This window comes from Parambassis ranga, chromosome 2 (genome assembly GCF_900634625.1).
Source record: "Parambassis ranga chromosome 2, fParRan2.1, whole genome shotgun sequence".
NCBI lineage: Eukaryota > Metazoa > Chordata > Actinopteri > Ambassidae > Parambassis > Parambassis ranga.
Window position 1 is genome coordinate 21,752,026 of NC_041023.1, and position 13,170 is coordinate 21,765,195.

A 13,170-nucleotide genomic window follows, 5' to 3' on the forward strand; every position below is an offset into this window, starting at 1 on the left:
TAGACACAGAGAATGATTTTAAGTGCTGTGGGACATCATTGGGCTTTCGAGTACAGAAATTCTTAGGTTTTTTTAATACTTGGCATAGAATCAACTGGATGGCTATTGTGCAAACTCAGACAGGAAAAGATACATCAGTGTGTTGTTGACGTGAATCCAGGTCAGAGCATTTGTCCAGGAAAAGTTTTCCAGATACTCAAGAGAGGCATATGTAAAACACAAACATGTCTCAACCAAGAAACCTTCACATCACATTAGCATTTTTTTTTTATCACATCAGTGTTAGTGTTAGAGGCCACTGTAAAGGGCGTGTTACCGTACCAATACAGCTGAAACACAACAATCCTTCACACTTTCTAATTTTCACATTTCTACAACTTTTCACTCTAATAATATATTGGGGTGATATGTAGGAGGCAACATGGTGTCGTTTGGAGTGTGTTTCAGTGCTGCTCAGTCTGCTTTCATCGACTTCCTGTTGTCCCGTTGATGCTGCTGCGGTTGATGTTGCGGCTGAGCTGAGGGAAGTGTACTGTGGGTGTTCTAGCCGTAGGGCCGTACAGGCCTAGGTTTCGGGCCGTGGCAGATTTCCTGGGCTGCTTCATGCAAGGGAATGGGGAGTAGATCTGCTGTTTGGGGGCGGAGGTGGCTGACGAGAACGCCGGAGTTGATGGTGAACAAGAGAGGTGAGATCTAGATGAGGAGGAGATGGAGGAAAGAGACGGGGTGGAGGGGGAGCCCGTTTTGTAAAAGGCGGAAGAGGCAGAGAGAGAGGATAAGCCATTGGCTGATGAAGAGGATGGAAGGCAGGAGTTTGGTGTGGAGGTCAGCGTGGGAGAGCATGTAGTAACCGAAGAGTGCGACAGACTCCAAGTGGAAGAAGGGCTGCAGGTGATGGAGGAACGGTGAGGTGGAGGTGAAGCAACAGAGGGACAGTGTCCGGTGTTTTTCTCTGAACTTGAAGAGTCGGACTCTTCGTGTATGCCAGAGGACGGAGGTGGAGGGAGGAGAGGAAGCGGAGGTTCAGGTTTAGACTCTGGGTTTGAGCTTGAGTCCAAATCCAGGCCATCCAACTGCACCACCACCTCTGAAACCTTTGCTTCTTTTATCTCATCTGAACTGGGTGGAGCCTCTCCACACACTGACCCTGTGCCAGAGGAATCAGGAGATGGAGGCACACAGGAGTCACTCTCTTCTTTCTGTTCATTATCTTCCTTATTCTCTTCAATCTTCCTCTCCTTTTCATCCTCAGATCTTACAGATTCTCCTTCTTCTTCCTCATCCTCATATTCCTCAGAGTCTCCAAAGCCCAGCTGTGCTCGAGCCCTGGCTATATTCCTGCGATGCTGCCTCACATGAGCCCGCCAAGGTGACCCTGCGCCTCCTCCGGAGCTCCCTGGAGATCCAGTGCTGTTGGAGGGCAGAGAGCCACAGCGCTGCCTGGCTGGGGAGCCCTGACCCTGAGAGAGAGAAGTAGGTCGGATCCCAGGTAGTGTGGACATGCTGGGGGATGCGGGTCGGCAGCCTCGGGGGCCTCCAAGGGGTTTTCGGCCTAATAGGAGGTGGTTGATCACTGAACCAGAAGGGTTTAGCTGGGAGGCCAGGACACGGGTGGCAGGACATTTGTCTGGTGGGAAGGTCACACACAACAGATGTTTGATTCATGTAATGGCTGAACACAAAATAAAGAACCTATATATATATATATATATATATATATATACATTGTTTTATTTTTTTGTAAAAATAAAAAGTACCTTTGTATGATTAAGATCTTAAATTTCCAGCAATTAATATCCTGCTCATTTATCACCACAAAAATCCCTTTTCTATTTTCACAGCTGTAAGCTGCATTACAGTTGAAAACAATGAGTTTTTAAGCCGTAATAACATCCATCAAACACTAGAGGGCGCTCACAGTTTATGGTTTATCCCCTGAATCCTTCACAGAATGAGACCTACAGTGCAACATTATATAACATGCAGTATTTTGGCCTTTCCCCAATGTAAGTAAACCACATCAACATAAAGAGGAATTTATAAAAGCTGATTGCTGAGTGTGTTTCGGTGATTGAGAGGAGAGACAGTTGTTTGCAGCTGTAGGAGGAAAATCTCACTGTAATGCTGTTACACAAGCCTCACCACTCATACCCTATGTTAGCATCAGGCAAAAAGACAGAATCAGACTGTTAAAGAAGGTTGTTAGTAAGAACCTGAACATGCAGACGAAGAAACAGGAACCATTAAAAATATACTAAGTATAATTGGAAACACTTTTTGTTAAACATCTCACTCTGGAATTAAAGGTAGAAGTTTCTAGTATTTTATGCCTCTGATGGATTGCACAGTAGTGAAAGGTGTCTCCAGATAAACATGTGGAAAAAAAGAGCAGCTGGTTTGTTGACTTTAAAAGTGGACAAACCAGCTGCAACAACAACAAATCCACCACCAGTAGTCTTTCCTAGAGCCGTGCATTCCCTTTTTAAGATGGATGAAAACTATTACCTAAAGGAACAGTTTATCCAAAAAGGAAACATTCATATTTTAGGGCTATTTATCACAGATTTTTTTGGAGAGCTACAGATTTCTGCCTTTGAGGTGCTCTCTTCCATGACCCTCCATGTCAAGGAGTGCACCCAAGAACTGTCACAGCACAGAAGGCAGCATGTGTCTACCCATGACAAACATGATGACTCAGGCTAAGGAGTAAAATATTTATGTTTACGTCCAGACATGCTGGATAAATATGAATGTTTGATTTTGTTGGAGTGAACTGTCCCTTTACCGGCTCTCAAAATGCCAGACTACACCTGTCAATGGTCTGTGGAATCACCCCGGGAACCTTCATTAGTCATAATGTACAGTTTAAATCCAATGCATCATTAAACCCAAAACACCCAGATTCTGATGGTTTAACAGCAGTACCGTCAGCGTGGAGGTCGGTACTGTCGGGGAGTTTGCTGGAACCCTCCTGAGGAACCCCTGCACTTGTGGCCACTATAGATCCAGATCCTATGAGTCACACAGCATCATTAAACATCTGGATTTGGATCTGTCGCTTTGCTCCCATATTTATCCATCTGTATGCACTCTTGTCTGTTCGGCATGTTTAAGCTAAATAACACTTCTCAGGAAAATGTTTTGAATTGTTGTAGAACTCTTTCCTCCTCCTCACCTGTGCGTATGTAGAGTTGCATAGCCTGCTGCTGCTGCCGCCTCTTGATGCGTGCGTATTGCTTCTTTAGGGCGTAGATGTCAGTGCTCATTCTCTCCATCATCATGCTGTTTATGGCAGCTTGATGCTCAGCCCTGGGACCTCCAGCTCCTCCTCCGCCGCCTCCTCCTGCTGCTCCCACAGCTCCGGGGCTCAGCTCGGCGATGTTGCCCTGCTCTGCTCCCTGATCTGGATGTTGAAAAAAAAAAAACAGAGAAATTAGATGGTTAATTGTGACAAAGATACTTTTTTCATTTACGTCATGCTTGTGCTTGCTTTTCCCCTTGACTCCTTAAAACTACTCCTTAAAAGCAGGTTTGAAATGCACAATTTTGTACCAGATTTAAGCCTCATCAATATCAATGTATTCAGATTTTCTAAACAAATTGAGTCACTTGGATTCAATAGGTATTTAGCAGATTTGCAGGCTTTCCATAGTTGTGACTGAAAAATGCAAAAATATTGTACATATTGACATTTACCAGTAAACTTTGCTGTAAGTTTCAACCATAATTATATTGCAAAATGACGTCTGAGTTCTCTGTACATGTAGCCATGATTGTGCTGTTTCCATTAAGAGGTTAAAAAAAGCTAAGCTCCTTTTCTTACTTTTACTTACTACTTAATTTGCTCACCCAATTTTGCTTTAATCAATCAGAGGAAATCTTTATGTGTAACTGTACTATATATTCAGTCAGGAACACTGAGTCAGTGTTTCCTGTTTTCTTTCTCTAATGGCGTCATCAACATGATTCTTTTAGACGAGCTTTTTCTTTGGTTGGTTGGTTGTTGGTATTGTTTTTGGATCACTCCTCCATGATTGTGCAGAATCTAATCCAGCAGCACACAGTGTTAAATATCCTGTGGAGATTAGGTTGTCTACTTCAGTTACTGCTGTCTCGAAATGATTCACTGCTCTTAAAAATAATGTTTCCCTTTTTTAAAGAATCTCATGTCAGTTGTGATGAGATCTTCCTCCGAGGTCAAATGTAGTAAATCTGTGAAGAATGCTGTTCAGATTTTAACCAGTGTTTTTAACTAAATCCCTCGGGCTGTGCAGTGTTTTCATGTTTGGCTGAAGAAGGAGGAGGAAGTGGGGATTTGTCTGGAGGAAGCAGATCAGAGAATGTTTGTACTTGGCATCAAATTGGGGGCAGAACATAAGGATTTGGGGCAGTAGTTGCAGAGTTGTGGCTGAGGGTTAAATCCTCTGCGTGGCTTTTTATGTGTGTGTGTGTGTGTGTGCTCTGACCTTTCAGATGTTTCTGGTATCTCTGCAACTCGGGAGCCAGCAGCCCACCCAGGGGCCCCAGACAGCCGAGTGCCGTCACCATGGAGTCCTCATCATCCATGTCGGCGTCGTCATCACTGTCCCAGCTGCCCATACCACCACTGAAAGGACCAGCATCATTATAATCATCATCATCATCGCTATTTGATGTTCTCAATATGCAGATTTGACACAAGAACAGAACAAACCTTCCATTGGATTTGACTGAGGTAGGGAACGGTGTGATGTTGTAGGTGTACTTCTCTCTCAGCTCAGCCAGCTGCGGGAAGGGAAACACCGCCATGGAGTAAACCTCCTGACAGACAGACAGACAAAGGAGTCAGATGAGAAACCTTTAAAACTCTGTAAGTAAAAAAAAGGTTTAGACAGACTGTGCCTTCTGTTGTCTACCTGCATCAGCTCAGCAGGATCGATGAGGTTGTGTTCTAGCATCTCCTGAGTGAGACAACCCATTGTGCTGTAAAACTCGTCGGCTGTCTGGCAGTACTCAATCCTCCTGGAGAGAGAGAAAGGTATTTAGGATCAGCAACATCAAAATGTGCATTTTATGTTTTCACACAGTAGCAAAACACTGTCGCTGTGGGTCTCGCTCTGAGCTATGTCAGTTAGCTTTGGTCGTATTTTACTGTACTTACTCTCCCAGCCTCTCCCAGATGGCGAGAGCGACCCGAAACAGCACTTCTGATCCCTCAAAAAATACAGAGTCCCAGATCTTCAGCACGGTGGGCGCCGGCAAGCAGGTGGCAAACATTGTAAGAAACCACTGCATAGTGAAGACGTTGGTCAGCGGAGGCTCATAGCTGCCTGTGAGGAACAGGCACATGGATGGATGGAGTTTTGTAAAATGAACATAAATAATGGGTAAAGTGGACGTTTTTAGTTTTGGTTACTGCACCTCCAGCTTCTCTGTTGGCTGCTTTCTGGAGGTGGTGGAGGTGCTGTGAGAGTCGTGGCAGCTTCAGACGCAGCAGGTCTCTGAAGACGGCCATGTCCACTGAGAGAAGAAGACAAAACAGAGGCTCAGCAGTGACAGATGTAGCACACATGTTTCATTATGTCACTTGTAATGTTCCAAAGTCTGTTTAAAAAGGTTCTCTGAGAGAGACAAAATATGCCGAAACGTAAAATTTCAAAGAGCCAAAGTCAGACTTCTTCCTGCAATAATTCAATATATGAATATCTGAAATGGAAATAATTACAAATTTACTACAAATTGTCACCAGATGTTAATATATCAAACTGACTTCACCTGACAACGCACGCAGGTTGTTGGCAAAGTAACTGTCTGGCAGCACTTTGTCGATCAGATAGATCATCACCTGAATACAGAGGACCAGAAACGAACAGCTCAGTGTGTGATCAAACACGCAGACCTTTTCTTTTGTGGCAAAAATGTGGTGTGTGTGTGTACCTTCAGAGCATCACTTTCACTGCCCTCTGTAACGTCCAGTATAAGAGCAGCCAGCACGTTGAAACCTTGGCAGTAACCCACAGTTTTATTCCAGCGTGCATACGCCAGCAGCACCCTCTTCAGCACCACCCTGTCCTGCTCTCCCTCCTGGCCGCAGTAGGAACTGCAGCCCGTCCTGTGGAGATCCTGGAGAGAAGAGGACAGTGAGGAAGCTGGACTTTGGCCTGTTTACAGCCATTAGTCAGCTGGATCTCTGAGTCACTGAGTGAGCTGCAGTGTTTCCATGATGTGTCCCTCTCTGACACACAATCATACGCAAACAGGCTCAACAAACAATCGCTCTTTTGAGCTACTGCATTTTATTAGCAGGATACGTATTGTATATTTTGGCATAAAAACATTCCTTCTGCTTGTTATGATCCACATTCTGAGGCGTCCATGCTGCTGCTGACTCACTGTGCACACACATCCGACTCATCTCCAACTCCAAAGCACGACAATACAATCTGGTTACCTTGACGATTTGGATGCCGAGGGAGTCATCATCAGGGTTGCTGCGCTCATTGAAGGCAAAGCGGAGAGTCTTCTCCCAGTCGATGGAGATGCTGTGGAGGTACTGGTCTGCTAGAGTCAGCCAAACCTGCACAGAGATCACAGCATGATGAACCACACACTGAGATAAATCAGGTTTTTCTTTCCTCCAGTAAGAGGAGCCATGTTCACACTGACTTTGCTTGTTCCTGACAGGAGGATGGTAATTGCTTCCATTTCCTCACTGTCTCATCTCGAGATAAAATTATGACAGATGAAAGGGGCATTGTAGACAAAGTGCTCTGACTTAGATGAAAGACTTCGCTTTAATGCTGATAGCAGACTCTCTTTTGCTTCAAAAACAACAAAGGCTAATGGCTTATTTTTACACTTTTTGAGCTCAGCAAAGTGCTGTGTTAATGATATAATTACTAATAATTATTTACTTAAAAGTTACGTACCCTCTTCCTCCATTCCTTTGGTATCCCAGTAGGAAGCCTTGCCACAGCTTTCAGGGCATCATACCACTGTCATGGAAAACATACAAGAATAGTGACCTTTTTAATTCACTTACTGAGATCATGTTTGTCACAACATAAACCTATACACATATACAGCTTCCAGTAATCAAAAAAACCAGCACCTTTCTGCTGGCTTAGAGTATATATACAGTCCTCACCTGCTGGAATCCATTCTTTCCCAGTGATGGTTCAATGGTAAACTTCAGTCTTGTGTCAACTCCTATAAAAACACAAACATGTGGTCATATGTGATGTTTCTGGATGATGTGAGGCTGGTGTAGACACATTATCTACACCAGTTGTCCATAACCCCCTTTTCCTTGGAATCCACTAACTTGCATCTAAAAACATCATGCACAAAGAAGCTATTAAGAGGAGAGACTTTATTACAACTGCAAATTTAAATATTTCGGCTCTTAACAAAGCTTTATGTCCTCTGCTGTGTCCTCCGGCGCTACACTAAAGGCTGTTCTGACCCCAACCAAGTAATTTATCATCCACAGCATCCACATAAATCTCAAACTCTCCGAGCAGAACGATGCTCAAAGCATCCTGCTGCCCTCTCTTCTCTTAGCTGCACTGTCTTACATGATTCACAAAGTCTGACACTCACATAAACAAACAAATCAAACTGAGCCATCTCGGTTTGTTCATATTCAACACCTGCTGAATATATTCCACCCCTTATTCATTCTTTTGTTATTTCTAACATATCTCTGACTCAGGAGGACATATTTATGAATAAATATAATCTTTAACTGATGAAACAAACAGACATCACACACATTTACCTGATATAAGGAAAATAAACTTCTAAACAAAGCCATATTAAGCTCAGTGATTATATTATTATATTATATTTGAGTCTATCTTGGTATATTTTGGTTGTTTTGCAGACAATCAGCGGGTTGTTTGTGTCGCTGTCCGCCTGCTCGTGGTGCTGAATCTTTCAATCTGCGCTTCACAGAAATCGTGCAAAAACAAAATCAAATTCTTTGGGATCAAATTTAGCGCACAGGGCTAAAATCCGCGGACCCAAGGGACATGAGTTTCTGATCTGAAGTTGAGGTCCTGACACATAAAGCTCCATATCTCGGTTTCGGGCCAGCAGCGGCCATTTCGCCCCCTGTCTCCATCCAGAAACCCCGGAAGTCTAACTCTCTCTCGCATACACACACAACAGCGGAGCTGATCACACTTAAAGGTATTGATTCCTCTTCGATCACACTGCAAACAGATGATTTAACAGTGTTTAACCTGTCTCTGTCGTTTGGTCCTGCGCCATTGTGGAGCTGCGGTTTTTTTCCTGTTGGAGCTTCGGGAGAGGATTAACACGGAAAACCCTCCTACTTCCCGGTCTGTCACAGATTAGTTCAACACAACCGACACAACACGTGTTTAAGCGTATGGACGGACTGACCAGGGCACAGGTCACAACTTATCACAGAGGCTGAAGGAAATGAATCCACGAAGAAGGAAGGAAGGAAGGAAGGAAGGAAGGGAGAGGTGGAGAAAGAAGGAAAGAACAAAGGAAGGGAAGGAAATAAGAAGGCAGGGTACACATCCAGACAAATTATCACAATTTAGCCTCTTTTCGGACTTTGTACGGTTATTGTACAAATGTCCGGAACATACGCTGGTGCTACATGCTGCTGCAGCGTTGTATAAGATATTGGCCGCTGTGAATAAATCAATATTTCTATGGATTTCGTATTATTAGTTATTTTGTTGTATGCATTCCTTCACCTGGCTCTAAAGTGCACAGCAGCCGGGGTGCACTCCTGGATATCCCGTTGCGTTTCTTCAGGACGTTGCTGATGATGTTACCGACCCCTCCCGAGCCCTGCTGCCGCTGCTTCACGATCGCCCTCGGCCTCCTGCCGGCGGCGGGGAGCCGCTCCTGCCTCATCCCCGGTTTTTAGTAGCCCTCCAGTCAATCACCTCATCGTCTGGATTAAAATCATTCCTGTGAGGTGAACATCAGAGACGCGGCGGCTCTTCCTCCAACACGGTGAAAAATTAATCGATCAGTTTGAAGTCTCTTGTCTCTTCCGGTGATGACCTGCGTTCCCGATTTGATCCACGAAGAAGAAACGACAGATCTTCGCTCAGTTTGGTTCAAAATTGGTTCAAAATATCGACACACACAAAAAAATCTGATCCGAAAGAGCTGATCGGCTGAGGAGGAAGTGATTTCTGCTGCTGATGCTGCTGCACACCTCCTCCTCCTCCTCCTCCGGTGTGGCGTCACCAGGAGGAGGCGCGCGGATACAGGGATGCGGTAGGATGGAGAGACACGTGGTGGGGGGACATGAAGAGATGAGGTAATGTGGAGGAGAGAGGAGGCGTCCTTAAAGTCTGAACTACAGACTATAGTACAGTATGGAAACACACACACACACACACAAGTCTGACAAGGACAGAAGACACGCAGCCAGCCAGCGTTGACCTTAACCCTGCAGACACCTGTTCAATTGCAATTTTCCTTATGTGCCCAGTGAATGGGGCACAATCAAAAGCAGCCATCTTGGCTCTGGGACAGGCAATCTACTGGCAATAATGCAACAGCAGCTTAAATACTTAACACATGATTCATGTGGACTGAAACAAGAAGAAATAAAACCCCCATACCCTTCAGCTATGTTTAAGTTGAGGAAGAGTTGCTCTTTTTTCCTTGATCAACAGCAACAAATGTGACTGTGTCATGAAGCTACAGTCACGAGATACATCGCTGTTTAAAGTCAAACTTTTGCAGTATCATCGGGATGTTTTCTAAGATTAGGATTAATCCATAATCTCTTCTGAGGAAAAACAACTGATGGTCAGCCATGTTATTACAAACTTCTTTTATATAACTGAACATTAATTTGAATTGTTTTAAGGCAGTTTAGGAGTTAAAAAGAGATTAGATAACAATTTTGATTCGGAGTCATGTAACAGGGGAAATGCACTTACCCGAGGGGTATTTTGTATGTTTGTTGGGCTATTTTTCAACATATTTGACATCACACACAATTAGGTACCTGTTTATTGGAAAATGCTTCAAAATTCCACAGAAACACAAATATCTTTCCGCAGTTTGTTTCCTCCAAGCTTACCCTGTTTGAAAATAGACACAATTTATCTCCCTACTCTTCAGTACCTGTTCTGCTCGACCCTGTGTGTTTGGTGTTAAAGAGTGCAGCCTTACTTCGTTTTTGTGAGACGGCCTGCAGACACGCTGTGATGATGTCGCAGTTCTTCTGCAATTTGTGGCAGAGACGGTCCCGTCTCTTCAGCTGCCGTATCAACTTGGCCGACTGCAGGCCCGTACGATACTTCACCTCCTGGATGATCGAAAGCAGCTCCTCAGGGGCTGGAGAGGCATAAAGATGCTTAAGTTACTTTTCCTTATTTACTGGTTCCTTATTTAGGTTTAGTAGAAATATAATGTGATCTAAATGAAACTTTGACATAGTTTGGATCCACACGTGATGTCTGCCCTCTCCTCTGATGGATCAGAATATCACTCTCATTAGTCTGTTTTCCAAGCTGCAGGCAAAAAGGGAATGAAAACCAGAACACCATAAACACAGCCTACTCCCATTTATGGAAACATAACCTTTAAAATCAGACACAGATCTGCACCATCACTGTTTTACTGTTACCATTGTTGGAGGTTTGGTGTCAAATCTTCCTGTCATCAACTTTACACATTTATATGTGCATCATTTTTTTAACTTTAATGGTCAGTGGTAGTTTTTTAATCCATTTCTGGGGGGACATTTAATCCAGGTGAGATCAATAATCCCTACCTTTCCTGACCAATCAATATCTTTTTTTATTAACCTTTATAGCTTCACTGCAGACCATAAAGCCTTCACTAAACCTGTTTAAAAACCACGTTTCAGCCACGTTATCAGAGCATTTCCTCTTCCTGCTGCAGCCCTGAACTCACGCCTGACAGTGTTTACATTAGGATTCTTCTCTAACAGAGGAAACAATGGCAGCGACATGCCGGGCAGGACTCTGAGGCAACCCTGACAAGTAGTAAATGAGCTGTCAACACACTTATCACTCTCGGCCTCTAAGAAGATCTGCATACTAGCAGTGAAGCTAGCTGGTGTGTCTTCTGATATCTGATTACACTGAAGCCCTGTGGACAAACCAGCTACATATCCAGATAAACCACAGAAACAACACAACAGCTTTTTCAACAGACTTCTGAATAAACTGAGGGGCATCTGGGTGGTTACACAAGCAAATAATGCCCATATAAAATGCCTGAAAACTCTTTTAAGTCTAAGATTATCAAACACCTCCTTCTGTCTGTGTGCAGCTGTTATTCTCCCAATACAGCCTAAATAATCTCCCTGAGGAGCATCTGCAAGACATCAGACCAAGCTTTAAGGTTTGGTTGTTAAACTCAAGCAGCAGCATGTTATGAGGAAATGCAGGCAGCTAAAGGTGTTTTAGGTATGACTGTCTTTGTTTTCTTTTGTTTGTTACAGGGGCTGCTCTCTCTCTCTTGAAATAAATTCAAAACATGGAGGATTTATGATTTCCAAACATGGTAAAACAAATTAATCATATTTGATATATTGGGATGCAACTATAAAGCAGATCAGGTCTCTGTCAGACATGACAGGTGCATAGTAAACACACTTTTGACTGTACTACACACACAGACCCTCCCCAGCTCTGTGTCCTAATAAATCTGTACACAATCTGTAGTTTGCACCAGGATGTGCAAAACATATTTATTCCTGCAGCAAGTTAGTGAGGTTAACCCACATCTTAGAAAAGCCTTTATATAAAGAATAGAGGCTTAATAGAATAGAATAATTTTGGCTCCAAATTTTGGGTTCTAGTTATCTGTTGTGATTGATTCTAATTTTCTCTGTAGTCATGTCTACAAATTGCTGTAAATATATATAAATGAAAGGAAATGTCTCCACTTCAACCAAAACATTATGTAAAAATGTGTATTTCCTATTGAGAGGTATGACCTGATGATATCTAATGCCACTTGAATTTCTTAAAAGTGATTCTGCTGATAAAGACGAAAACTCTTTAAGACTTGTTGGTATTGTTGAGGATGTGTACCACAAACATCCAAACCTCGTGACCCTCACCTTTCTGGGCCAGATAGTTCATCTGGTGTCTCCTGGTGTGCTTCTCCTGGAGCTCCTGGAGGAAGCTGGACCCGGAGTTACTGCGGCCCAGAAAGGCATCTGACCCGGACGCCTCGGTGGAGCTGTCCCAGCTGTCCACGTTCCTCCTGCTGCCTCCGCTGTACGTCTCGTAGAGCTCCACCAGCAGACAGTCGACGATGGAGGTCCGAGGACATCTCAGTCCGTCTCCCAGGCTCTCCGAGTCGCTGTCACAACCGGCCGCGCTGCTCCTTTGGTGGGCAGTGGCGGTGCCAGGCGGAGTTCCGTGCCCACTGCCGGGGAACTCCTGCTGTTCTGGAGGTGATGATGTGTCATTCGGTGACTCGGCGGGGCTTGTCCACTGCTGAAAGCCGGAGAAGTCATCCTGGAGGGAAGCGTCAGAGTTGACATGAATGCCGCTCTCGTCCTCGGAGAACACGCAGCCGTCACATATGTCAACTTCCAGAAGTTCAGTCCTGTTTAATTTAAGCTCCGACGCCATTTGTATTCATATAGACGGCAAGCTTAATAAATTAAATTCTTTAGTCTATGAAAGTTTTTATAAGTGAGTTATCATTTTTCTGAAGAACTCCGCTGAAGTTGAAAAGTTTTTTGGAGCGTTTGGAGGAGGATAGAGTTCCTGGAGCGCTCCATTCCTCACCTCTGGAAGGTGGAGACTCGTCTGACGGCTTCATTTTCCTTCCTGCAAGTTCCGGGCTAAGATCCCGGCCCCCCCTCCTCCCGAGCCACACAATGGGCCAGCCCACTCCGCTCAAACTCCTGCCAAAGTGTTTTTTCAGCTCGGGCGACAGGTGCGGCAGGTGCCTCGAGGTGCTGTGTTGACCAATCAGAGGAAAGCCCAAAGTGTTTCGACCAATCAGCTTTAAGCTTGAACGGACATCGCTTTTCTGAGTTGTTTTTAATGTTTGAACGGAAAGTGAACAAAACATGAACAATGACAAATATGACAACAAGGCGGACAGGTTGTTTTTTTTAATTCAATGAAACATTTCCGCAATTTATATAATATATAAAACTTAATTAAAGCGAGTAAATTAAGTCTTTGAGCT

At 44.1% G+C, this 13,170-nt stretch overlaps 1 protein-coding gene across 4 annotated transcripts; it reads right to left on the reverse strand.

Annotated features, from left to right (window-relative positions):
• Positions 1 to 270: 270 nt before the first annotated feature.
• tbc1d30 (TBC1 domain family, member 30) lies at positions 271 to 12,772 on the reverse strand. 4 transcript variants are annotated; one of them, XM_028400701.1, is made up of 15 exons: positions 12,083 to 12,772; positions 10,159 to 10,323; positions 7,127 to 7,188; positions 6,909 to 6,974; positions 6,431 to 6,556; positions 5,917 to 6,102; positions 5,755 to 5,824; positions 5,401 to 5,499; positions 5,141 to 5,309; positions 4,896 to 5,001; positions 4,694 to 4,800; positions 4,467 to 4,606; positions 3,176 to 3,403; positions 2,926 to 3,012; positions 271 to 1,627 (listed from the first exon to the last, which is right to left on the reverse strand). In XM_028400701.1, exons 1-15 carry the CDS (start codon positions 12,600 to 12,602, stop codon positions 465 to 467), a joined length of 3,294 nt encoding a protein of 1,097 aa, XP_028256502.1. In that variant the 5' UTR covers positions 12,603 to 12,772; the 3' UTR covers positions 271 to 464. The 4 variants fall into 4 exon arrangements, with proteins under 4 accessions (XP_028256502.1, XP_028256503.1, XP_028256504.1 ...); XM_028400702.1 differs by lacking the exon at positions 2,926 to 3,012; XM_028400703.1 differs by lacking the exons at positions 10,159 to 10,323; positions 12,083 to 12,772 and adding an exon at positions 8,715 to 9,149.
• Between the last annotated feature and the right edge of the window lie 398 nt (positions 12,773 to 13,170).

Excerpts from the sequence above, each read along its gene's own strand:
- tbc1d30 (XM_028400701.1), bottom strand. The coding sequence starts at position 12,602 with ATGGCGTCGGAGCTTAAATTAAACAGGACTGAACTTCTGGAAGTTGAC. Across the intron at positions 10,324-12,082 it reads GAACTATCTGGCCCAGAAAG|CCCCTGAGGAGCTGCTTTCG; the intron begins GTGAGGGTCACG and ends ATGCCTCTCCAG. Across the intron at positions 3,404-4,466 it reads ATACCAGAAACATCTGAAAG|ATCAGGGAGCAGAGCAGGGC; the intron begins GTCAGAGCACAC and ends TTCAACATCCAG.